Genomic DNA, 26266 nt, shown 5'->3' on the forward strand with positions numbered 1-26266 from the left:
TCCCTCTCTCTCTCTCTGCCTGCCTCTCCATCTACTTGTGATTTCTCTCTGTCAAATAAATAAATAAAATCTTTAAAAAAAAAAAAAAAAAAAAAAAAGACTCAACTGAGTCTCAGATGTGACACTAACCTATCCTGCGACCTGCTAAAGGACCGTATTAATGTATGAGATGCTTACAGTAATCATGATGGCTAACATGTATCGCTTCCTGAGCTCCTAATGAGAGCGCTGTGCCCCAGGCACTGTTCTGAGCATTCTGCATGGCCAACTCATGAAATGCTCACAACAACCCTATGACAGAGGATTATTATGATCCATCCTTGTTTTGTAGGTAAAAGAACGGAGGCACAGAGGACTTAGGTAATTTGTTCAAGACCTCCCAGCTAGGGGCAGAGCTGGGTATAAACCCAGGCAGGCAGGGAGTATCTGTGGCTGCAGTGAAGGAAAGGGGGGTGGGAGTGAAGGGCTATGAGCATAAATCTAGTAACTTGAGACCATCTTTTGGGACAGCAAACAAAGGAGAAGGTGAAGCTTCTGATTCAACTGGCTGATAGCTTTGTGGAAAAAGGCCACATTCATGCCACAGAGATCAGGAAATGGGTGACCACGGTGGACAAGCATTACAGAGACTTCTCCCTGAGGATGGGAAAGTACCGGTACTCTCTGGAGAAAGCGCTAGGCGTCAACACGGAGGTAGGCATGGGGTTGCCCAGCTGGGACATCCTTCCTTCTCATCTCTCTGGGCACCGCTTCTCTCATTACCATGGAGGAAAGTGGGCTTTCCGGAACAGTCTTTCTGAGCTCTTGACCTCTAGAACGCTTGCCTTGTGTGATTTTTCTAGTCAGGGGATGGATTTTGATGAACCATTGGCCTTCAGCCCCTCATGATTAATGCTAAATAACAAAACTGGCTGGCCGGTGCTGAGGCCCATGGCCACAGAACAGTTTTTCCATGTGTAGAGTTAACTGTTGACTTTGAGGATTAAACCCCTTACCTTGGCTTCATCAGTGCCATCTTCCACCCAATTATGTTAATCAGCAAATGTTGGGGTCCCCAGGATGTATAATAGTGTTCTTTCAGGAGTAAGGGATGCAATTGTGCAAAGGCTATTGGACATTTTCACTGAAAAGAGATACTGTTTGCCAAGAATCAAGGGAAGACTGACTTTTAATCTCTTCTTTGTAATAGAGGTCACTAACCTATGAATTAAGAGCTAAATATAGGCTGGCAGTTTAATCCTAGGATTGCTAATTCTTAAATCTTTAAATAGACTGATGCTCTGAAGCAGAACAGACTAGAGAGTGAACTGGTTAAACCACTAAATTGGGAGAAATAATAACACCTCCCCTAGGCTTTAAACGGTGAGTTTTCTTTTCCTGGAGGTTTCCATTCTGTATAAATACAAAACAGTGTTTGAAATAAGCAGGGATGGGCAAATTTAATAATTGTTCTATCATTTAGCTTTCTCTTTTCAAGGGAAGTTGCTTTTTTAAATAAAAATACTGGCTTTTGTTATTTTCCTTTGACAAATGAAAGTTTTCTTATATCTGTATGTATTTCTGTTTCACATCTATTTTAATGGTTAATAACCAATTTTAGACGTACGTGTGTGTGTGTATGTGTGTGTGTACATTTAGATTAATCAGAACTAAAGTCATTGGGGAAATAGGACGCTAATTATCAAATGTGTTTATTTTTTTTCCTTTCCATGGATATTAGCCCTGACCATTTGACCTGAACATTTTATACCTTTCTTAATTGAAAAAAAATTTTTTCATGAAAAAGAGGACTTATAGGTGGACATTTGTGGGATTCTCTGTCTTTTCAACCTGCTCCCTTATATCTTCCTCTCTTTTTGCCTTCTACCACCTCCCCTGACTCTGATGAGTTCCTCCCAAGGCATCTCCAAGGTGACCTCTGCAATCTCTCTCTATATAGGACAATAAGGACCTAGAGCTGGACATCATCCCAGCAAGCCTTTCAGATCGTGAGGTCAAGCTACGGGACGCCAACCACGAAGTCAATGAAGAGAAGCGGAAGTCGGCCCGGAAGAAAGAGTATGTTTTGGGGAGCTTCTACCCACGTAGCAAGCTCCTCATGACTATGCTTGGTTTTCACTGCTACATGTTCCTTTGGACAGCTTTATGTGTCCTCACGACCACCCACAGAGGTTGGAATAGACAGATATGATGCTTCCACCTGCATTTCACACTAATCAAGAATTATAGAGCATTGGATAGTGGAAACAATGAACCATGTCCACCTTAAAAAACCATTTCGTGATGGCTCTGCTTCCTTTATATTGGTGTTAGAAAGTTACACATACCCAGCGATCTTTGCAAGAGCTTTATGAAGAATATTTTGAAAGATTCCTTTTGGGTAGTGCTGGGGAAAAAAAAAACAGTATGTCCTAAAATTAAGAAGCCCAATGTAGTTGGTCTTATCAAAATAAAGTAGGATCACAGGTCTTTTGGAGCTGGAGAAACTGAAGCTGTTCTGCAAAGTCCAGAGCTTGTGTTTTACCTGGGGAGTGTATTAGTTTGTTTGGGCTGCTATAACAAAGTATGACAAATTGGATGGCTTAAGTAACAGAAATACAATGCTTCACAGCTCTGGAGACTAGAAGTCTGAGATCAAAGTATTGGCAGGTCTGATCCCTCTGAGGGCTGGGAGGGAAGGATTTGTTCCAGGTCTTTCTCCTTACCTCTAGATGTCTGGCTACAGGTGTTCATGGCATTCTTCCTGAATATATACCTATATCCAGATTTCTCCTTTTTAATGACACCGTCACTTTTTTTTTTCAATTTATTTATTTTCAGAAAAACAGTATTCATTATTTTTTCACCACACGCAGTGTTCCATGCAATCCGTGCCCTCTATAATACCCACCACCTGGTACCCCAACCTCCCACACCCCCGCCACTTCAAACCCCTCAGATTGTTTTTCAGAGTCCATAGTCTCTCATGATTCACCTCCCCTTCCATTTTACCCCAACTCCCTTCTCCTCTCTAACACCCCTTGTCCTCCATGATATTTGTTATGCTCACTTTAAAATAGGGGCCTACCCTTTTCCAGTATAACCCAATCTTAACTGTTTACATTTGTAATGGACTGTTTCTAAATAAGATTACTTTCTCAGGCACTAGGGTTTGGGACTTTAACATATGAATGGGGGATGGGGTGGCACAATTCAGCCTGTAACAGGAAGGGAAATAAAGAGCCTGTACTTGGCCAAATCTTCCTGTTGCACTCTCTCTGGGACACCAAATAGCCAGAGGATGGGAAAGGACAGCTGGAAAAGAAAACAAAATGAGGTGGAGGGCAATGGAGCTGAATTATGAAGAAGACAGATTAAACTTCAGGAAGCAGATGGAGAAAAAGGGACAAGGTAGAGGAATACCAGAAACCTAAGGCAGTGAAACCAAAGACAACTTTTTAAAGCATGTCAGATTATGTCCCTTCTGATTTTCCTTCTTTCCTTATTTACCAAACACCTGCAACATGTAAGAAACTTTGCTTATATGATCTTATTTAATCCTTGCGACAACCCAGTATTGTCGGCTGTTTTATAAGTAAGGAGTCTAAGGCTTGGAAAGCCAGTCCTACTTCCTTCCAGTAAATGACAAAATAATAATTCAGTTTCTATTTGTCTGACTTCAAAGCTCATGCCCTTTCCACTCTTCCAATAGCATAGAATAGTAAGAGAATGGCTAATGAACTCCTGCAAAAGGGAGAGTTTTTTTGAACTACTTTAATATTAATGGTAAGGTCATTGCTAGCACAATGGATTACTTTAAGGAAAATCCTACAAAGACAAATGTCTGGAAAAAGGTGCTGCCCATTTTCATATTTCTTGTGAAATTTCCAACAGGGGACACTTTGGGGCTAATCATTCTCAAAATTTTCATGTGAAGACCAAGACACCTACAAGTAGCGGTTTTCATTATGAGCTACCATGAAAAGCTGACATCACCTAAGATCAATGTATAAATCTATACATTGGCTCAGTTAGGTATTACTACATCACATGTCAGCTAAGAAGCACCATTTATAGAAAAAAATCTGTGAAAGAAAGCAAATGAAGTCGGTATGCAACAATGAAGCCAGGCATCATCAGTGTATTAACCGCCCGGAAACATCATGTTGTTCAGGGGCCCAAGAGGAAGGGAGCCCTCTCCTTGCAGGTGCGGAGCTCAAGCTTTCCTTTAGGGGAGACTGAAGAGCAGTCACAACATCCTTAACTTGTGCTCTGCGGTGCAGGTTGTAAGCAAGCCCGCTTCGAAATTGTGTCCAAGCACAGGGGGTAATCTAGGCCAGAGGTCAGCAAACTGTGGCCCACAGGCCAAATCTGACCCCCCTACCTGTTTCGTAGGGCAACATTATTTTTTACATTTTTCAATGGTTGAAAAAATACCAGAAGAAAAATATTTCGCAGCTTGAAAATTAGATGAAATTCTGTTGTGTCCATAAATAAACTCTTGTTGGAACACAACAACACTTACCTAGTTATTTATTTATTTTTACATAGAGTCCATGGCTCCTTTCACATTCCAGAAGCAAAGTGGAGTGGTTGTGATAGAGACTTAAGGGCCCACTAATATTTACTGTCTAGCTCTTTACAAACAAAAGTTTGCTACCCGCCAGCCTCCATGGCAGTGTCTGGGGCATGGGCACCTGGCTTTTAAACCTGGCTTAGCTGATGGGACTGCAGAGCATTTTGGTAAAAGTCAGCAGTTCTGTTGAACAGAAATCATCATTCCTGGAGCTGTGAGTGGAAGACAGGCAGCTGGGAAATGAATATAAGTGGTAACCGCATGCTTCTGCATGCACGCAAGCACACCCGTGCAACCCAGAGCACACGTGTGTCAGCACGGCATCGCACAGCAGTGGAACTGGGTCAGAAAAGGGAGAGGATATGGAACTAGCTGAACACACCCAGGCTGGAGGGATACAGAACAAGGGGTCAAGGTGACAGGGCCTCTGAGGAGAATACTCAGAGGGAGGGAGTTTGGAAGAAAGGATGAGACACGGTGGTGAAGTCGAAAAGTGGGTCATTCGGGATTGTCATGAAAGCCAGGGTTGGGGGAGTGAGGTGTGAAGGGAGGGAGGTATTATATCTTGAACCAACGAAAAGCCCATTTGTTTTCTTCTAGATTCATTATGGCTGAATTGCTGCAGACAGAGAAGGCTTATGTAAGGGACTTACACGAGTGCTTGGAGGTAAGTCTTGCAGTCATCAGTGCACAGCTGTATTAGAAAAATGACAGCCATGCCAGTGTCAAGTCCTTGAGAGAAGCTCAATGCTCTTTGTCTTCTCCCAGAGCTTCACAAATAAAAGCCAACAGAGGAAACCTTGCTCCCAGAATCAGTAGTAATTGCCTGGGAGCTTAAAATGCTTTTGAAAAGAAACTTCTCAGACTGGAGCTGGACCCAGCAAAAACTTACAGGAGATTTAAATTCTAAATAAAAACTTTTATTTTTTTTCTAAATAAAAAAAGTCAATGAACTTCAGTTGAGTCTGCAAATCTGTACCTGCTGACCCCCACCCAACACACTCAAACAAACACATTTAATAAGTAAGAGGGATGTGGAGTTTGTGCTTTGGTGAAGCTCAGGATGTGAGTTTTCCCGGCAATGGTTGAAAATAATAGAACATTTGGGTGTTCTTTCTTCCTGTTCTGGGTATCTAACTATCTCACTTTTCACACTCCACATGCAAGCCTGGTCTGAGTCTTACCCCTCCAGTGTGAAGACCTGTTTACTTTGTCTGCATTTTGTAGTTCTTGCCTGTGATGAAGCTGTTGCTGTCTTACAGACCTACCTGTGGGAAATGACGAGCGGCGTGGAGGAGATCCCTGCCGGGATCCTTAATAAAGAACATGTCATCTTTGGCAACATCCAGGAGATCTACGATTTTCATAACAAGTAGGTTGGTGGAGGGTTTCCCCAGAGCATACGTAGGGCCGTGATTGCCCATCATCAGGGCTTTCCAATGAGTGGGTCCAAGCTGATTGGTAAATCCTATCTGGTGAATTGTCTTAAGTCAGTTGCTCAGACTTTTTTCTCACTCAACCCTCTTTCTCCACAATTGTCCAAAGTCACTTGTAGACAGTGACATCGAGTCTTCAGCAGTGTCGGTCCCAGGTCTACTTAGGGACCTAATTGGCCCCACCTTCATATCCAGTCGGGGTGATCACCAAGCTCCGAGGAGATAAAAGTAGCGACTCCTCAGTAAAACCATAGGAAATTCTGACATGCATCTAAGGCTCATCATTCTTCGCTGTGGGCCTTGGGTTTCAAATTCCATTGTTTTTTGTTTGTTTGTTTCAACCTAAATACTTCCTCCATTCCTTAGCTACTTCATCATCCCCACCCTCAACCAAAAAAAAAAAAAAGAAAGAAAGAAAGAAAGTAAATATATAGATAGATAAGCAAAATACCTAATGGAACACATTTCTTGACAGCTTATAGGGGAGAACATCAATCAGCCCTCTGTGTGTTGTTGAGTGAGTCGAACCATAGAGCCCTAAAGCCTCACACTTCATTTGTCTGGCTCCCAATTTAAGGGTCTTTTCTACAGCAAACTACACACGTTCCATTGTTCACAGAGTCAGCCAGAACATTGGTTGGTTAGTTACAGACCCAATTAACGCAAATAACTCAGATTTCAAAATAGGAATCTGAAGGCACAGGATTAAGTGTAAAGTCCTAGATCTCTCTCGGGACCTTGTCTCAGAAAGGGGCCAAGAGGTAGAGCTTCAATGTTGTAGGACACAGTTCAGAGGAAGTCCTGTAGTCAGACTCATTGAGGCATTTACTGAGAGAAAACCGCCAGCCCAAGAGTTCCTGGTGAGACCCTCACCCCCTGTGTAGGGGTGAGGCAAGCCTCTAGAACAGTATTCTCTAATACAGTGTTCTGCTGTAATGGAAATGGCCCACGTTTGGGCTGGTCAATCCGATAGCCACTAGACATGCATGGCCCTTCAACACTTAACATGTGACCTGTGCTTCTGAGAACTGAATATTTAATTTTATTCAATTTAATAAATTTAGATGGCAAGTAGCTATCAGAGTAGACAGCCCAGCTATAGAAAATAAGACCTCAGTGTGGACCTTTGCTGGGAATGACTGGGAGCAAGCAAAAGTTTGGTACAAAATGATCCTGGGCTCTAAAAGGTCTAAATAAGACATGGAGACCCACACTTCTCTCATCGACCCTCTTATGTCCTTAAATGGCATCAGTTTTAAAAAGAACACCAAATGTGCAGCTTCTGTGACATCTTACCCTGTCAGACTGTGAAACCAGTCATTTCTAGGAGGAAAAAACCCTTCCAACTTTCTGGAGTACTTAATAAAAGTTCCCAGTACTACTACTTCTTTTTTTGTTTTGTTTTGTTATTAAATCACAAGTTTTAGCATTCTCCATTTGGTTTGTCTGGAAATCTCCAGACATAGAAATATTCTTTCCTCTTGGCTCTTTAATAAGATCCCAGTAAAGCCATTCTTGACCACTAAGCCCCCAGTTCTGTCCTCTGAGTCCCGCTCAGCATTACCCCATCTCCTCCAGAATATCTGCGAAGACATTGGACTGGTAAGCAGTAGGGCAGGGTGCTTTCACTTTTTTGATTTACGGTCTCTGGGATTTAGTCAACAAGTCTCACTTTCCCCATATTCTTATCAAAATGACTAAGTATGGAAGCCTAGAGATCACAGCATATACTTCCAGGGAGCCCTGCTTTTGCTAAAGCAATGTAGATGGGAAAAGAATACTCATGTCAAAATGGACCAGTTGTAACAAAGTATCTACCGCTTACTCTTGTTTCATGATACCACGTTAATAAGCCATAGTAAGCAGTTTGTAATTTTTAAAGAGCTGAAAGAGGGGTGCCTGGGTGGCTCAGTGGGTTAAGCCGCTGCCTTCGGCTCAGGTCATGATCTCAGAGTCCTGGGATAGAGCCCCGCATCAGGCTCTCTGCTCAGCAGGGAGCCTGCTTCCTCCTCTCTCTCTGCCTGCCTCTGCCTGCTTGTGATCTCTGTCTGTCAAATAAATAAATAAAATCTTTAAAAATAAAAAAAAAAATAAAGAGCTGAAAGAGCTACCAATGGCAAAGTATAGTTCTCAAGCCCTTAAAAAAAAAAAAAGTCAAGCCACATGGAAGCCTACATTCTGTAGAAGAATAAATGTAATTATCAAGAACACAGCTACCCAGCCAAAGTTACCTATTTATAACGTTATAAAGAAACAAGAAGAAAATAAAAACCAGCCTTTGAACAGCCAAAAGAGATATCACAAAGATAAAGTTCTTATCTTTTCATAGAAGGACCTTTCTATCCTCCCTAACAGCTACCTTACCTCTAGTTAAATTGTTTAACAGTCTTGTTAGATGGTTAGATCATTTCTAAGACCATAGTAACTTAGTAAAGTTAATGTCATGAATTTGAGCAAATACTTTGATATTACCAGCATAAAGTAAAAGAAGACAGATAAACTGAAAAAAAAAAAAAAGAGAGAGAGAGAGAGATAAAAGGCAAAAGAACACCCAAAATCCCAGTGGTCAAAGGCTACTTGGTGTCGATGCAAATGATCCTTTATCCCAATATAGAGGCCAAGACAGCCAGTTATATGCTGTATGCTATAATATACCATAATAACTGAGATTAGCAATAACCTTGAATAATTAGTATACCCTGCATTAAAAGAAAGGAATTCTGCAAAGCATATAGAAAGCCCTCCAGCAAAAAAAAAAAAAAAAAAAAAATAGTGTTTTAAATTATTCACAACTTAAAGGAACATCCAAGGAAATAAAGCTGTGTATTAATAATCTATAGGATCTGAAGGCTAAGACTTTCCTGATAGTATGTGCTTTCTCCTTACACCATACAAATTTTGGATTAACTGGAAAAAAGCATAATACCTCTAATATCACTAATAAATAAGAGCCAAAAAGGCAATGAAGGCAGCTTTGAAAATACAGCAAATGTGAACTCCATGAAAGACCCATGTCTTTTAATGCCTAGCTCTGCCCCACAGTGCACTTTAAGTCAGTGTTTGTTGGGTAGATAGATGGATGGATGGACGAATGGACATAGACTAAAAATAGAATGAGTTTTCAGACCTATGGGCTAGTGCCATAAGTAGGTCTTCTGTTTGTGAAGGTCTCAAAACAGGAAAAACTCTTAGGTATGATTTTTTTCCCCATCACTGCCAGACCCTTAACAGTTATAACCTTAATAGCAAAATAATATCTGAATGAAGGAGTTTCCTGGGGCTTTCTTATGAGTTTCAGTCTTGTTATATGTGTGTTATTGACACATCGTGTTACATGAGTTGCAGGTGTACAACATGCTGCTTTGATGGGCTTATATAGTACGCTATGCTGACCACAGACATAACTACCATCTGTCACCATGCAACACACTTACAATGTCGTTGACTGTGTTTCCTATGCTGTGCCTCTCATGCCTGTGATGTACTCATTCCACAGCTGGGGGCCTGGATCTCCCCCTGCTCTTCACCCGTTTTGCCCTTGTCCCTTACCCCTCCTTCTCACAACTATCAGTTTGTTCTCTGTATTTACAGCTCTGATTTTGGTTTTTGTTGTTTATTCATTTGGCTTTTTTTCAGATTCCACAAATGAGTAAAATCATATGGTATTTGTCTTTCTTCATCTGACTTATTTCATTTAGCATAATATCCTCTAGGTCTGTCCATGTTGTTGTAAATGGCACAGTCTCATCCTTTTTATAGCTGTGTAATATTTCTCTCTGTGTGTGTGCATGCGTGTGTGTGTGTGTGTGTGTGTGTGATCTTTCTCAAAGACCTCTGTCTGTACAGATAGTAAATGGAGAAATTATCAAGCACCAAAATTTCTATAAAGAAGAGCAATTCAACATGTAAAATTTACTACCTACAAGTGGCGGTTTTAACTGAAGTTGGAAGTTTGAGTGGAATTATACTCAGTTTTTACCCTTTGCTCTTCCCATTTTCATACTATGTCTCCTTTTTATAGAATCAAAAAGATAATGAAACTTAGACACACAAGACCTAAGTCCATTTCTATTGTATTTTACCAAGCATTCTAGGAGCTCCCAGATAAGATAGCATATTCCATAAATAGATCCCCCAAACAGTAGTGGATTTTTTTTTAAAATACAGTCTCCCCACTAGAATTAACCTACAACTTGTGATTCAAAAAAAAAAAAATTATTCTCTTTCAGTTTGTCTTGGTGATCAGATTTTCAGCTTCAGTAAGAACAGCTGTTTAAAATGCTTATCACTTTCAGTTAAATCTGAACTTTACTTTTTGGTTTTCAGTTATTTTTCTGTTATTTGCATGGGAATCCTATCAATGACAAATTTTATAAAATCTCTGCTGTTAGGGCTCTGAGGGTCATCCTCACCACCAAGTACAACTGTCTTCATTTATAGTTAAGAATGTTGAGGGGCACCTGGGTGGCTCAGTGGGCTAAGCCTCTGCCTTCGGCTCAGGTCATGATCCCAGGGTCCTGGGATCAAGCCCCGCATCAGGCTCTCTGCTCAGCTGGGAGCTTGATTCCTCCTCTCTCTCTGCCTGTCTCTCTGCCTACTTGTGATCTCTCTCTGTCAAATAAATAAAATCTTTAAAAAAAAAAAAAAAAAGAATGTTGAGACCCAGAGAGGAACCTGACTTACCCAGTGGTGGGACACCCTCTCCCCCTTTAAAGATTCGGTGTGGATTCTGGGGGTCTTTGCTGTTACCCCTCCCCCCACTACATAGACTATCAGCTGGGACTGCCAAAGTTGGTTGGTTTGATTCATATCTAACCAACTTCTCTGTGGATGTTTGAGGCATACTTCAGCCCATTACTTCTGCAGGTATGTCATCCAGGTCCTACACCCTTATGATAATTACCTGAAACAGGTCATTTTTCAGCAAGTGTTGAAAAGGCAAGTGAAGGACCTACAACCAGGGCCAGATACCCTGTATACTTCTTCTCTTCGGGCTTGGCCAGAAGCTAAGATTTGGGCTAGGCCTCCACCCATTGTACTCCCAGCCTAGCATTCCTGGGCTCGGGGCTGAGGGAAAAGGGCCAGAGCTATTGGGGGGCTAAGTTGGGAGCACCAGCCAGGCCAAGGTCAGCCGAGTAGGACAGCAGGTAGCCAGGGTCAGCCAGGAGCTAGGCTGATGTACAGCAGGGCAGGGGAGAGCTGGGGGAAGGGATGGGAAACTCCAGGGAACAACTGGACCAGGCCCACATTTCCATCATCTTCCCAGAGCTCCCTCTCGGGCCAGCCCCGTGCTAGTTTGGAGTTAGAACTGGTACCAAGTGATGAATCAAACCCAGGCTCTTGCCCCCAAGGCGCGGGAATTATTATTATAGGTACTGTGTTCAGGGGGTGGGAAGCACACATGCAGTTAAAAGGAGCAAAGAAAATGGCCTCAGTTGGAAAATAGGAAAGGCCTCACAGAAGGGAGGACATTTGAGATGGGATTTAAATAACTGGTAGGATTTCTACCACCAGGGATGGCTGCCTTAATGATGGAGGGAAGTTTGAACAAAGGCCTTTCTAGGGAGGAGAGTGGCCAAGTCTAGCAAGAAGGCTGACAGAGGTCTCCAGGAGGAGTTTGTGAGTCAGTCTCAACCCTGGGTCAGGGGTAAGGCGAGGTCCGGCCCTCCCACCGTCAGTTCAGCCATGTCTTGTCACCTGTGAGACTGATGTGGAGGAAGAGAGCGATGGAGGGTAGAGGTAGTTGGGGTCAGAAATGGTGGTGGGGCGAGGCGCAGAGGAAGGGATGGGAGCAAGAGTGAGGGGGGTGAGAGGGATCAAATACCTAGATAGAGGAGAAGCGTGGGAGAACAGTGAAGTGGGTGGATAACAGGGGGAAGAAGAGGAAGAGGGAAAGGAGGGAGGGCAGAAGCAGGGAGGTTAGAGGCAGAAGGGAGTGTGGGGAAAGAGATGAATGAAGACCCAGGCCTCTCTAGGGCTACCATTCTATTTTGGTTTTGAGGTTTGTTTTTTTTTTTTTTTTTTTTTAAGATTTAATTTATCTGTTGGAGTGGTGCACAACTGGAGAGCAGCAGGCAGAGGGAGAAGCAGGGCTCTCACTGAGCAAGGATCCTGATATAGGACTTGATCCCAGGACCCTGGGATCATCACATGAACCAAAGGCAGACACTTAACCAACTGAGCCACCCAGGCTTCCCCACCATCACATCTGGATGGGAAAATCAACAAGACGTTTATTAAACATTTTTTTTTTTCATCGTGAACCATAGAAAAAGATATGTTATGTCCTGAGACACACATGCTTATATGTAATAGGGAAATTAAGTTTTTCAGAATAACATCCTCACTGTGTGCGATACATTCTGATATTTGGGTTAGGCTCTGTTTCTCTTTCTCCTTCCCTTTTTTTAGTGCTAGTTTCTACCCCATAAATTAACACAAGCCCTAGAAACAGGAGCTGCAGCTACAAGGTGAGGAGCTGGCTCCACCCAGTGGCGAGAGCGGGGATGTGCAGCCTACAGCCCAGTCTACAGAACACACTGCAGGCCACTGCTTTCCTCCTTTGCTTCTCCTCTCATTTCCCAACACACACCCTTGCTTAAAATATGCTTCTTCGATGCTTCTATGCTCTTCTCCCATCCAAGTGATCTTGATGTTAGTTTTATCCCATTTCCAGAAGTCACAGAATTACAAAGTATGAAATCCTGGGGAAAAACCTTTCAAGATAATCTAGTTCTGTTCATCTCCCTTGTGTATTACAGGCACTGTGACCTGCCCAAGCCTATTGGTAGCACAGCCAAAGATTCCAGGTCTTCATAACTTCCCATTACATCACATTGTCACTTTCTTAATATTCAAAAGTCGGGGTAAGAAGAAGGGAAAGACCTGTTGGAGTTTTTCTTGGGCCCTAAACCCATACCTTGATGTGCCTGTATGTGATTGCAGGTCTGACCCCACCCATCAGAAGGGCCTTATAAAACTTTACCCATGGCTTTGTTGTTGATCATGGTTTTTTCAGTCAGCTGCCAACACTGGTGCTGTCCATAGGTATTGGGGCATACCCAAGGCAAGACATACTCTAAATATTCAGTTGGATGTATCAAAGGCATGTTAATTTTAGTTGTACAAACCGACTGCTTAGTACCCATGCCTAGTTGCTGAATAGCACATTAAGGGACATGAATAACATTCCATGGCAGGTTAACTTTTTAATATCTTTTTAAACATTAAACCTGTTACATATCTATGCAGGAACTTTTTGCTTCCTCTGATCACACAAGTTAAACACAATTAGGAGGTATTAACAAAACATGTTCAACAGGGAGCAGGGCAGCAAGGTAAAGTACCCCTTGAGGTTGGAGCCTGAGGGTGGAAAATAAGTGGAGAGGAATTCCAGCCCTGCACACCCCTCCCCTTCGTCTCTCATCCAGGCTGAAGTTCCTGGTGTGGATGGAGGGACAGGGAAGGGCGACTCTCATGGCTCAGCCTAGGTGATCAAACTTGACAGTCACACTTCCACAAACCCGCCCACACCTTCCCTGGAGTGCACATGGCTCTCCTGAGTTTTGTGGTGGTCCCGTGCTTATTAGCTGTCTCAGCCCTTGCCCTCTAGACCCTCTTACGTGCTAGACTCTGAATCTGTCAGTCACAAATGATTCTTTAGAAATGATGTCTAGCTCCACTTGCATGAGAACCGTAACCCAACCCTGCTTTGATAAGGAGGCAAAGCCCTGGACTTACCTGCAAAGCGGTGAGCCGAGCCGGACAGCGCTCTCCCCACCCTACCTTCAGCTTTATCTCTTGATGTATTCTCCTCCCTGTGCTCTTCCTCCTCCTTGCCATAGCCCCTACCATCATTCCCCTTCTCACCACCTCTGTCGTCCTAACAAGTGCACACGCATGAGAGGCACACACACGCACATGCACACACACAACACAAGATCATCAAATACATTCCCCTTTAAATACAAACTGCACCCTTGATGTAAAGGGCCATCTTCTGGACCACACTGTGAGGCCTTCTCCAGAAGTGGTGAGACCAGAGACCAAATTTACCTTTGGAGAAAAGAACAAAATCAGAATGACTCAAGGTACTTCTGGAATGGTGCTGTTTCCGTAGTACTTAATCAGAAGCCTCAGAAAGCTTTTCTGTCAGTAAATGCTATGGGTTTCATTTCCCAGGATTCTGTACAAAGCCAGAGGGAGGCATTTTCCTTAGAAAGTAATCGCACAAAAATTGCATCATGGTCATTTAATAGAGTAATGACTTTGCTTAGATTTTGACATTTCTTTAAAAGTTTTGTGCACTTCAACAAGAAGCCCAGCTATTCACATAAACACTGAAACTACTTGCTTTGCTTGTTCTCTCATGATTCATTACATTTAATTGTTGAGATGGTGAGGACCTAGATGTGGCTATGGAAGAGCCAATATGGGAAGGGTGTCGTGACCTCTCATGCTTTCATTTAAACTCATCCTACTTGAAGTAGATGAAATGTTATGGATCAGAGTTATGTAATCTACCATCTTCATAAGCTTTACATCAAAAAGCAGAGTTTAATATTGCTACATGGCCTTCAACAATCACATTGAGATGGTAGTGAATATCTTACTCAAGGTTGTGAATTGATTTGCCCAGCACAAGATAGTTTTCTAAGTTTTAGTTTTTTCTATTAAAATATTAAATCATACAGAGTCATTCATTATCTGCCAACTAGAAGCACGGTGGAATATGAGGCAGTTGCCTTCAAATGCTGACCTATGGACCCAATGCAATAGAATTACCCAGGGAGCTCTTCTGGTCAATGCAGAGGCTCAGATCCAAACCCCGAGAGGGTAGTGCCCAGCCAGGTGTAGGGATCACTCACTAGGGTTTTCCAGGAGTGTTCCTTGAGACAGAGTCTGATACTGCCCCCAGAACTTGCAAAGAAGTTTGGGAGGCGTTGCACACTGTATCTACTGTGGACACTTCTCATGTTCCTCGTCATTTTATAGGTCTTTAGAAGCCCTGCAGTAAAGAGACCAGTTCGGCCCAGCACTTCCCAAACGTAAATGACTATGACCTTGGAATCTAATTTTTGTAGCACTCAATCAAGATTTCCCAGGATATGTTCTAGGGAAAGATTTTCCAACAGGGGCTCCCCTAGGGGAGAGCTCCCCAGGAATGAGTCTCCACAAATGGGGAAAAGTGCAATATGTATGTTTATTGGGGTATGAGTTTGTTAATATTGGGAAGCGTGGGTCCTAAAGAACCCCTGTTTATGTAGTGTCTACTATATGCTAGGCACTGGGGTGGGCTCTTTACCCACATGGATTTATTAAATCCTCACAACAACCCCAGGAGGTTGTTATTCAAAGATGAGGGAAATGCAGCCTTGGAAGAGCCCCCTCACAGCTCTAAGAGGGAACTCTGGTTCTTTAACTTCTGCTTGGCTGTGGGAGGAAAGGACAGTGAGAAACAGGATCAGTAGAAGGTGGGCTAATGGCCATTGCTGCTAAAAACCTTCATTTTCCAGAAAGACAGTCATTATAGAAATAATATTCTATCCATTTAATTCATTTTATAGTGCTTTCATTTCTTGAAAATGGTCAAACTGAGCATCCTCTCATAGGGTTTTGATAGCTACTATCAAGGAAGTCATGGTATTGCTCTATTTAGACTGCCAAGATTCTAAAGAAAATTCCTAGCACTGTCTCCAGCAGCTAGATAATGATCAGTTCTATCGGGATAATTACCACCATTTGTTTAAAATTAACCTTAAACAACCAGGCCACTGACCTTGGGTCATAAGTTAAGGAAAGAAAAAAACGCTCCCTGAATTGTCTCCTGTATGGAATGCCATGATCTGGCTGTTTTATCATTTCTTTGACCAGCCCAAAGTAGAAGAGCATAAATACCGTGGGAGTCAGAGCTGAGGGGACTGGAGTGAGATCCTGAGATGGGGAAGCAGAGATCTTTCACAAGCTGAGGTGGTTCATCCCAACTGCCAGGGGCCTTTAGCTTCTTCCATTTCTCCCTTCTGTCTCATCTTCCAGGGCCTCTCTCCTGGGTCCTTCCTTCTTTAAAGTCTTTCATTTTCTTTCACCAATCGTTGTCTTAGAATAGCCCATCAGATTTTCTCCCCTAGGGGTGCCTGGGTGGCTCAATGGGTTAAGCCTCTGCCTCAGGTCGTGATCTCAGGGTCCTGGGATCGAGCCCCGCATCTGGCTCTCTGCTCAGCGGGGGGCCTGCTTCGCCCCGCCCCGCCTGTCTCTCTGCCTACTTGTGATCTCTTTCTCTCTTTGTCTAATAAATAAATAAAATCTTGAAAAAAAAAAAAAAAAAAGATTTTCTCCCCAATCACCAAGTCATTCTAGTCCCCACCCCAGGCCATATTCAGTCCATCATGGCATGTATTGTCTTTACTGAGATTTAAATTGAGTGACCATATAAATACCTTCTGGAAAACTACTCCTGAAGATGTTATATATTATATTACTTAGTGTTCCTCATGGAGAAGGACCACATAATAAATATCTCTTAGAATTCAGTGATGAGGTGATATGGTGGAGAACCAGATTGCTTCTCTTAAAAAAGAAAAGGATTTTTATTTATTTATTTATTTGAGAGAAAGCACAAGCAGGAAGGAGGGGCAGAGGGAAAGGGAGAAGTGGCTCCCTGCTAAGCAGGGAGTGTGGGGCTCACTCCCAGGACCCTGAGGTTACAACCTGAGCCAAAGGCAGTCCCCTAACTGACTAAGCCACCCAGGTGCTCCTAGATTGCTTCTCTTACAGCAAAAACAGGATATTTCCTTTTTGGCCTGATAAAAAAATTTGATCCTCAATTACAGCATTACATAATTTTTCTCCTATTTTTATTGTAGAAGTCCTATTAAATACATGTATGTCAGTTCTTCTAAAAGTAGTGGGAAATAGCATACCTCATTGATTTTCAAGCACTGTGTATTTGTGTTTTGAAAGCCCAAATTGCATTATAATTACTTCCATTCCATGATTTAAATCAGGATGGTCTAAAATTCACATGTGAGGGGAAGGTTGATTTCATTAAATGGGTACTGCTTGGAATCCCCCCAAATTTTTAAGTGACTTTTTCTTATTACAACAGCAATGTCCATTTATTACAGAAAAATCTGTATCGCAGGTGGAAAAAAATTATATCTCTGTGATCCCACTAATCATTAACATTGTAGCCTTCCACATAGGACTAAAACTAAAAACAACAGTTTCCTATGTCATTGAAGGGGGGGGGGACATAAGTAACACTTAAGCAGAACCCATAACTAACTGTAATTATAAGATACTCCCAGAATGCTTAGATGATTGGAGCCATGCAGAGCAAGTCAAATCAATAAAATTTGTTTTTCCCAAAGATAGAAGTAAGTAGTGCAATGATTTAGAACTACTTTGTATCTTTTAATTTTTGGAATTATTTCAAAAATCAAACCTAAATTTAAAAATATAGATTGAGAAATCCAACCCACCACTATCTTTATCTACCCTGTGCCTTTCCTTGGTTTCCTATGGTAATAACCTTTTTTTTTAAAACCACCATATCTAAGTATGATTGGCATGTGAAAAGCTGTACATATTTAATGTACAACTTGATAAGTTTAGGGATGAGTGTGCACCCATGGAATTATTGCCATCTTCAAGGCCATGGACATATCACCTCCCAGAGGAAACTTTTAAATCATTATCATTATTTTCAGTCTAATTCAGTATATTCAATATTCAACTCAATATTGAATTCAATATAATTATTATTAATAATAATTTTATTATTATTAAAGAACACCTAATGTAACATTTCACCTCTAAGCAAACTTTAAGTGTACAATACAGTATTGTTAGCTGTAGGTACTATGATGCTCTATAGTGGATCTCACGACTTACCTTTCCTAACTGACATTATACCGTTCAACCATTAGTTTCTTGGGGTGGAAATAAGAATACATATTCCCTAGTTAGATAAAAGGTGGCCATATTGTATACATTCTTCCACATTGTGCAGTTTTTCACTTAATAGCCTGCCCTGTGATCTTTCTTATGAAAACATAGAAAGCCTTGTCATTTTTTTTTTATAGCTGTGTAATATCCAGTTCTGTGGATGTCCGGTTTACTTTGTCACCTACAGACTACCTGTTATTGTTACTATTGCGAGCAGTACCACCATGGATGCGCATGTTTATGTCATCCTGTATATATGTAAATTAAAATATATAGGAAATTTTCCAGGGTTAAAGTTACAGAAACACAAGATAGATACATTTTTAAAATTTTGGTAGATATTGTCACATTGCATTTTGTAAAGATTACATCTTCCATTTCCATCAGTACATTCCGCCCCCACCCAGCATCATAATTACTTTTTATTTTAAAACTTCTGTGCGATTGTTTTTTCTTTTTTTAGAATACTAGTTCTTTTTTTTTTTTTTTAAGATTTTATTTATTTATTTGACAGAGATCACAAGCAGGCAGAGAGGCAGGCAGAGAGAGAGGAGGAAGCAGGCTCCCTGCTGAGCAGAGAGCCCGATGCGGGGCTCTATCCCAGGACCCTGGGATCATGACCTGAGCCGAAGGCAGCGGCTTAACCCACTGAGCCACCCAGGCGCCCCTGTGCGATTGTTAAAAAGCAAATTCCATTCCAGTGATGCTGGCTCTTTAAAGTTTGAATTCTCTAAGCTCAAACCAGTTGCTTAACATATTTGAAGTTGGTTTAGTCAACCCTTCATTATTTCTTCACAAAGATAGAAGCCAAGGGCATGGATATCCACCATGGCAGATGATTCCATAGTAATTCAATTCAGTTTTCAACTATATTATGACTTTTCCCCATTGAATTTTCTTTCCTGATGATGTCTGCATTCGGAAACACTAACTCAGAATTTTTAGCACAGAGTAGCTGCCAGGAGAAGAAGGTTAAGAATTGGAAAGAAGTTTGCAGGATTCAAAACGTTTCCACTTCATCTCTGGGATCATAGATGATATTTATTTCATTCTTTTTGATGTCTATCTATATATTTTATATATATATATATATATATATATATATATTTATATATATTTTAACTGTTACAATGTATTCAGATTACTTGTATAAAAATAGATTCATAGTTGCAGTTAAAATGAAAGCCCCAACAAAGTATAATATTTAGTTGCTTTTCAGCTCCAGAAGTAGAAATCCCTAAGGGAAACAATACAATTTGAAGTAGCACTAATTAATCAGTTAATATAAATTATAATGAAATCAGTTCTGATCTATTTAAAACCACTCCTCACCATGTGTCACTTAGAGAGTGGAAAAGCCATGTGTAGATAATGCAGAGTGTATGGCCTCAGTATCATCCTCTGGCTAGGAGGGAGGCAGAATGCAGAGATGTCTCTGATCCAGACTTTCTCTCCCCTTGCAGCATCTTCCTCAAAGAGCTGGAGAAGTATGAGCAGCTGCCTGAGGATGTGGGACACTGCTTTGTTACCTGGGTAACTGATTTGAAATCCTTCTTCTCCCACTGTACCATTCTTCTCAGGAGTGCAGACGGTGTTGGATGGCATCACTGCTCGGTGCCTGAGCTGAGGATTGGTGTCACTGACATTCTAACATGGGACCAGGGACTCAGGAGAAAGGGCAGAAGTAGATCTGAGAGAAGCAGTCCATCCCATTTCCCTCCTTGGGAGAAGTCCTTAGACATTGTGTCCATGCTCTACATAAAGTTCTTCGAGAACTTTCTAAAATTTGAGACATCAGGAGAATGGAAAAACATCACCACTTGATAGACACACTACTCCCGTTCTATGCACTGGTTTTGTTCTGTTTGTTTTTGCAGGGTAAGGATTGGGAAATTAGACCTTTAGGAATCCACCAAACAATTGGTTACATAGTCTTCCTTAATAGGGAAGAAAAGATTCCATGGGTATTCATCCCAGTTCTGACCTACAAAATTTGTATCTGATCCTTTTCTTTCCTGGTGCTATTGTTGTGGACCAAGTAAATGGCCTGAATGTACCAAGTTCTGATTATATAAATGGAAATCTTAGTCTGCATTAGCATCTCCACATTAGCATCTCAGATTCATGGTAGGAGTACAGGCATCTCCAGGGAGGTCTGCCTATGATACTAAATGCAGCTCGATGTAGAACTCCTTCCCAGGGTCAGGAGTTCTAGCTAATAATTATCTCATCAAAATTTCCACTCAAAATGGGCTACTTTTCAAAATGTCTTCATGATACAGAGTTGATGCTCTCAACAGCCTATGCAGTAGGCTGGGCTGTGGTTATGCTGTGTATTTTATAGGGGAAAACAATTCAGCTGACCTAGAAGGTTGACTAGTCCACTGGCATGTAGTAAATATCACAAACAGTCCCCCAACTTGGGACCTGGCTTGTTTGTTTGTCTGTGTGTTTGTTTTTTTACCATAAAACATTAACATTTTCTTCCTGGCATATTCTTATTTCTTAAGGAGCCATAGACTACCATCTTATTTGTGTTAATACACTTTTCCACCTCTAAATATGTGGGCCCATGCACAGTTCATATTAATGATGATAAACAAATAATTTATGATCCCTTGCAGAGCCAGTGTAGAGAAAAAACAAGTGAAGGGTTTGGGGGTGTCTGTTTGTTTGTTTACAAATTGTTTCATACAGATTTTGGATCTGCCTAACAATCAACCGTAAGTATGATTTATCAGCATGTCTTAGGGATGATCAATGCCTCCACGTAGTATATAAACCCTAAAATTGGTTTCAGAAAACCTTTGATGATTGCATAAAGTATGCATATTTTGCCAAGAATTATCCCAAGGTGATTTTCATAAGTCTCATAATCTTCACATAAGAGGGTAGAAGTTGTTTCAGTGTATTAAAAACCAATGGTTATGACCAAGAAGCCCGAAATCAGCTGGCCTGGGCTCTGCCACTTTCTAGCTGTGGGAATCTGAAGTTACTTAACCACAGTTTTCACATCTGTAAAATGAGGATGATAATAATAGAGTTCACCGCACAGGGTTCTCAGGAGGACCAGATAAGTTAATATATATGAAAAGCACTTGGCAAAGTGCTGGCATGAATGAGACCTGCAATAACACATAGCTGGGCTGCTTTCTCAGAAGAGGACATCCCAAGTGTTCTGTGGGCACCAACACTGACAGCATTTCACAAATGGGAAAGGTACTTGGTGGCTAAAATACACATACCTTTCCTGGGAGTAAGGACATGTAGCACTAACCCGGAGGGTCCTAAGAAAAACAAAAAATGAATTTTTACCAAGCTCAAGGTTCTTGGCTTGCAGTAACAATCTGGTTAGAACTCATTGTTCAGGCCCTTCCCCAAAGGGTCACATTGCTTTCCTTTCCCTGGACATTGGTTTTGGCATGGCCTACCAACGTCCCCCAACGGAGAACTTTGGAATACAAGCACATCTACTGCTGAGGGCACCCTTTGTTTGCATTCTTTGGTTTTTGTTTTTAGAGCAAATGTTGTCAGTTTTTCCAGAGGGGAAGCACAATTGTAGGTAATCCAAAAAAAGGATAAAGTCTACATAAATTCCATCCAATTTCAAAATAAGTTACGTGAATTGGCTTTTCTGATTCTTTCTAGTGCAGACTAGGATTAAAACAAGCTCACTTTCAGCAAGCTTTCTCCACCTGCAGGTAGGAGAGAAGCATTCCAAAGCTTCTGAGGGGAAACATGGGCCTGCTAAGCCCAGAACATTTGCCACAGGTAATCCTGTGCAACACAACATCTGAGGGCTTTCACCGCACAACTCCTGCTGGGCCCTTTGCACCCAGTCAACAGAAGGGAGCAAGGGATGGATGCTTATCTATGATTGCCTTTGTTCTTTTTAGGCAGACAAATTTCAGATGTACGTCACCTACTGTAAAAACAAGCCTGATTCCAACCAGCTGATCCTGGAGCACGCAGGCACCTTCTTTGATGTAAGCCATAGTTTTCCATTCTTGAGCCATGGATGAACAGGTGGAAATGCTTCTCTACTTTGGGAAAATGGGTTTTTGTCCTTTATTGCTCATTGTTTCTTGGCCACCCAAGCCTCTATCTCATGGATAAAGCATGGAGACAAACAAAAGCAGTGTTTGTCTTTTGTTTTACCCTATCCCATCTCAAGAGCTGGGGTTTTAGACAAGGCACATTTGCCCTGCATGCCTCAACACCAAACTGAGCTAGCCATAAATCCCATGTGTAGAGGAGACCAACGATGGCACAGGAGTTAAGATGTTTTACTTCAGCTTCATGCGAAGCTCCCTCAAATGCAGGGGTTCTCAAAGTGTGGTCCCCAGACCAGCCACATCAACGTCACCTGAGAACTGGTTAGAAATGCCTGTTTTGGACCCTCCCCGCACCCAGGTCTGTCGAATAGAACCTCCACCCCTAAACCCCAGCAATCTGAGTGTTAAGAAGCCGTCCAGGGACCAGTGCCCACTCAAGTGTGAGAGGTGCTACTCCAGTGTGATTGTCTCAACCTTGACTACACATTCAGATTACCTTGGGAACCTTGAAAAATGCTGACTCCTGGGTCCTACCCCTGTGATTACGATATGATTGGCTTGGATTTGGCCTGGACTTTGAGAGTTTTAAAAGCTTCCAGGTGAGAGTAAGCAAATCCAGGGCTGAGCACTTCTGCTATAATGGAAGCCAAGAGAAGTGGGCGCCAATGGGCCTTGTCTCATCTCTTGCTTCAGAATGAGGGTCCAGGGCTGTTTGTGAATGATGCTCTAAGTTTCCATAGTGCTGGTCCCCGGAGGGTAACTTGTCAGCTCCAAGGTAAACAGAATCAAATGGGCCCATGCAGGATACAAGGGAAGAATAAGGAGAAGAAATGAGGGGAGACAAGAAAGTTCAGGGAGAGACTGTAACAGTGACACCCATTACGCTAGTCCTATCAGAAACAACAACACGAAATTCAGAACTTTTTCATGTTTTTCGGTCTTCCTGCCTCTCTGCTTTCATTTTTCCCATAAATATTGGAGTATTTCCAGTAGGGAAAATGGTGTTTTGGGCATCTTGAGAAATACAGACATTTAAATGTCATTTAAATGTCATTCCCATAGTCAAAATAAACCTCTGGGCATCTTTCTAGCCTCGTGCTGCCATAACGGAAATGATTCCACAAGTGTCTTATTGCTCCTTGAAGGAATGACCCTTGAATGGGAGAAAGCCAGACAGGGAAAAGGCATACATGACTTTTTATAATTAAGTGTTAATAGAGAAATGGTCCTGAGCATCCCAATTTGAAATTTTGTTGAGGTTAGATTTGATCCAGAAAAAAAAAAAAGGAAAATTCAAGAAAAGTTCTTCTTTAGCTTGGTATCAGAATTTACTGGGTATCATATTGGATGTTATATTACCACTGTTATCTTTGTCAACAATGTGTTTTTCTTAAGATGTTATTCACCAACAGTATCCAGAAGGGTCTCTATGAAGTTTTAAATGTTCTGTGTCCTGTCTTCCCCTTAGCATTTTTCTAAACATACAGGCCCTGTGTTCTGAGCATGCCTCAGACTCTTCTGCTTCCTCACCTTTGTTCGCAGTGCTCTCTGTATCTTACGTGAGTGCGTACACACACACACACACACACACACACAGTCACTCTTCAGAATTCTTTCTATCCTTTAAAGGTCAAATGTTTCCTTCATGAATCCTTCCCTTTCTCTATGCCTGTGTTATACTTTGTATCTGTCTTATAGCATTGGTAACAATTTGCCTTTTGGCAGGTTCACAGTGTACCCTTCCATTACACACACCTCCTTCCACCTGTGGGCCCCTTGAGGTTGGCTGATGATTTGCCTGGCTCCTTTTGTACACATCATAGTATATGGTGCTAATCTGTATTTTCCTTTAGTCCTATATTCATCATACCCCTGTTTCTAGCCAATTTCTAGATTTTGACTAGTAAGTTAGATATACCCCCAAATTTTGCACCCTATCCCTCCCTCCCCCCCCCCATTTCTAATGTAGTGACTGATGAGACACTGGAAACCAGAAAAGACAGTCCATGAGGTAGGAGTTCCTAGAGCTCAGCATAGAGAGGTGGTAAGGGAGAGCAGTAAACTCTCCTGATTGTTCCCAGAGCTTTCCAGAATGCATAATATTTGTAACTTTTCCCCTCTCTGTCAGAAAGGGTTTCCTAAACTCTACACATAGAAAATATCTGCTCTAGGCCCTTATTCTATAAAAGACACAAGCCTTTCGTAAATATATTAATATATTATGTATTTTAGTATCCATTATTGTAAACAGTCCGCAGAAAACTGAAGCTCTAGAAAGGGATACACATTCCCATGATCCAGAATTTTCTACCTCAGATGTGAGAGCTGGGAGGCCATGATGCTTGATGCTGTGGTGACCAGTGAGCATGGTTGGGCTGCCCCAGCCACCAGAGGCAAGACCTTCCTCACTGCCCCTCATGCAGCCTTACCATGGCTGGCAGAGAGGGAGGGGCAGCACAGTATGTTACTGCCTGTGCTGTCTTGCCAGATTCCCCAGGTGAACTCACAGTGTTCCTTGGCCCAGAGAGTAGGGCTGCCCGATGGATCGCCCATCATCCATGGACAAGTCCTGCTTTAACTGCACACCTCTGGGAAAGAGGCAGATAAGTGAGAAAGTTGCTACTTTCTGGGATAGTTGGCAGGAATGGGACCATTGTTGTAATTCCCTCCTCCATGGCCACATAGCAAGTCCTATCTTGGGGGTCTTTAAAGTGCTTCCTGTATTCCTCCAAGTGCTTTGTTCTCACTGATCCTAGCTCAGGACAAGCCCATGTTACACACCTAGAGGGACAGATAGAGCTGTAGCTATCAATTATACGTGTATTTAAAGTGAACAAGTTTACAGTTTTCGTATATTCACAGATAGGACCAACCATCTCCACAGTAAATTGTAGGGCATTTCCATCACCTCAGAAAGCAACCCCACACCCTTTAGTGTCATCCCCACCTCATCCTCCCCCCAGTCCTTAGCCCAAAAAACCCAATGATCTATTTTCTTTTTTAATTATTATTTTTAAATTAATGTATAGTGTATCATTTGCCCCAGGGGTACAATCATCAGGCTTACACATTTCACAGCACTCACCATAGCACATACCTTCCCCAAGGTCCATAGCCCAGCCACTCTATTCCACCCCGCCCCCACACACATCCCCCAGCAACCCTCAGTTTGTTTTGTGAGATTAAGAGTCTCTTATGGTTTGTCTCCCTCCCCGGTCCCATCTTGTTTCATTTTTTCCTTCCCTACCCTCCACAACACCCTGCCCTCAAATTTCTCATATCAGAGAGATCATATGATAATTGTCTTTCTCTGATTGCGTTATTTCGCTTAGCATGATACTGTCTAGTTCCATCCATGTCCTTGCAAATGGCGAGATTTGGGGGGTTTTGATGGCTGCATAGTATTCCATTGTATATATGGACCACATCTTCTTTATCCATTCATCTGTTGATGGACATCTAGGTTCTTTCCATAGTTTGGCTATTGTGGACATTGCTGCTACAAACATTCAGGTGCACATGCCCCTTCAGATCACTACATTTGTATCTTTAGTGTAAATACCCAGTAGTGAAGTTGCTGGGCCGCACAGTAGCTCTATTTTCAACTTTGTGAGAAACCTCCGTACAGTTTTCCAGAGTGGCTGCACCAGCTTGCATTCCCACCAACAGTGTAGGAGGGTTCCCCTTTCTCCATATCCTCGCCAACATCTGTCATTTCCTGACTTGTTCGTTTTAGCCATTTTGACTGGTGTGAGGTGGTCTCTCATTGTGGTTTTGATTCGTATTTCTATCTCTATAGGTCTACCTGTTCCATAGAAATGGAATCATGTAATATGTGTTCTTTTGTGACTTTTTTCACTTAGCATAATGCTTTCAGGGCTCATGTGTGTTACAGTGTGTATCAGCACTGCGTTCCTTTTTATGGCCCAGTAATACCCCATTGTGTAGGTGTGTGTATCCCATCGTATATTTCCATTCATCAATTGATGGACATTTGGGTTGTATTCCCTTTTTCATTATTATCAGTAACACTGCTATACACATCATACGTAAGTTTTTATAAGGTCATATGTTTTCATTTCTTGGGCATATCACTAGGAGTAGAATTGCTAGATCACATGGCAACTCCATGTTTGCATCCTAGGGATTGTTCAGTAACCTCCTCACTACTCCCTCTGCCTCTATACCCCCACCTCCACGCCTGCTATGAGGCTTATATGACCCCCTCTGAAAGAGTGCTTTCACCGTGTTTTTCTTCTATTTAAGATCTACAA

General features: G+C 42.0%; 1 protein-coding gene across 25 annotated transcripts in view; it reads left to right on the forward strand.

Annotated features, from left to right (window-relative positions):
* The window catches only part of KALRN (kalirin RhoGEF kinase), a 661891-nt gene that overhangs the window by 409309 nt on the left and 226316 nt on the right, over positions 1 to 26266 (forward strand). For all 25 annotated transcript variants that reach the window (XM_059162890.1, XM_059162900.1, XM_059162892.1 and 22 more), the window contains exons 22-27: positions 511 to 693; positions 1940 to 2058; positions 5156 to 5222; positions 5818 to 5927; positions 19401 to 19470; positions 21834 to 21923. In XM_059162890.1, coding sequence (XP_059018873.1) covers positions 511 to 693; positions 1940 to 2058; positions 5156 to 5222; positions 5818 to 5927; positions 19401 to 19470; positions 21834 to 21923 — 639 coding nt within the window. The remainder of the gene's footprint in view (positions 1 to 510; positions 694 to 1939; positions 2059 to 5155; positions 5223 to 5817; positions 5928 to 19400; positions 19471 to 21833; positions 21924 to 26266) is intronic.

The sequence above is a fragment of the Mustela lutreola genome, chromosome 2, assembly GCF_030435805.1.
Source record: "Mustela lutreola isolate mMusLut2 chromosome 2, mMusLut2.pri, whole genome shotgun sequence".
In the NCBI taxonomy this organism is placed as follows: domain Eukaryota; kingdom Metazoa; phylum Chordata; class Mammalia; order Carnivora; family Mustelidae; genus Mustela; species Mustela lutreola.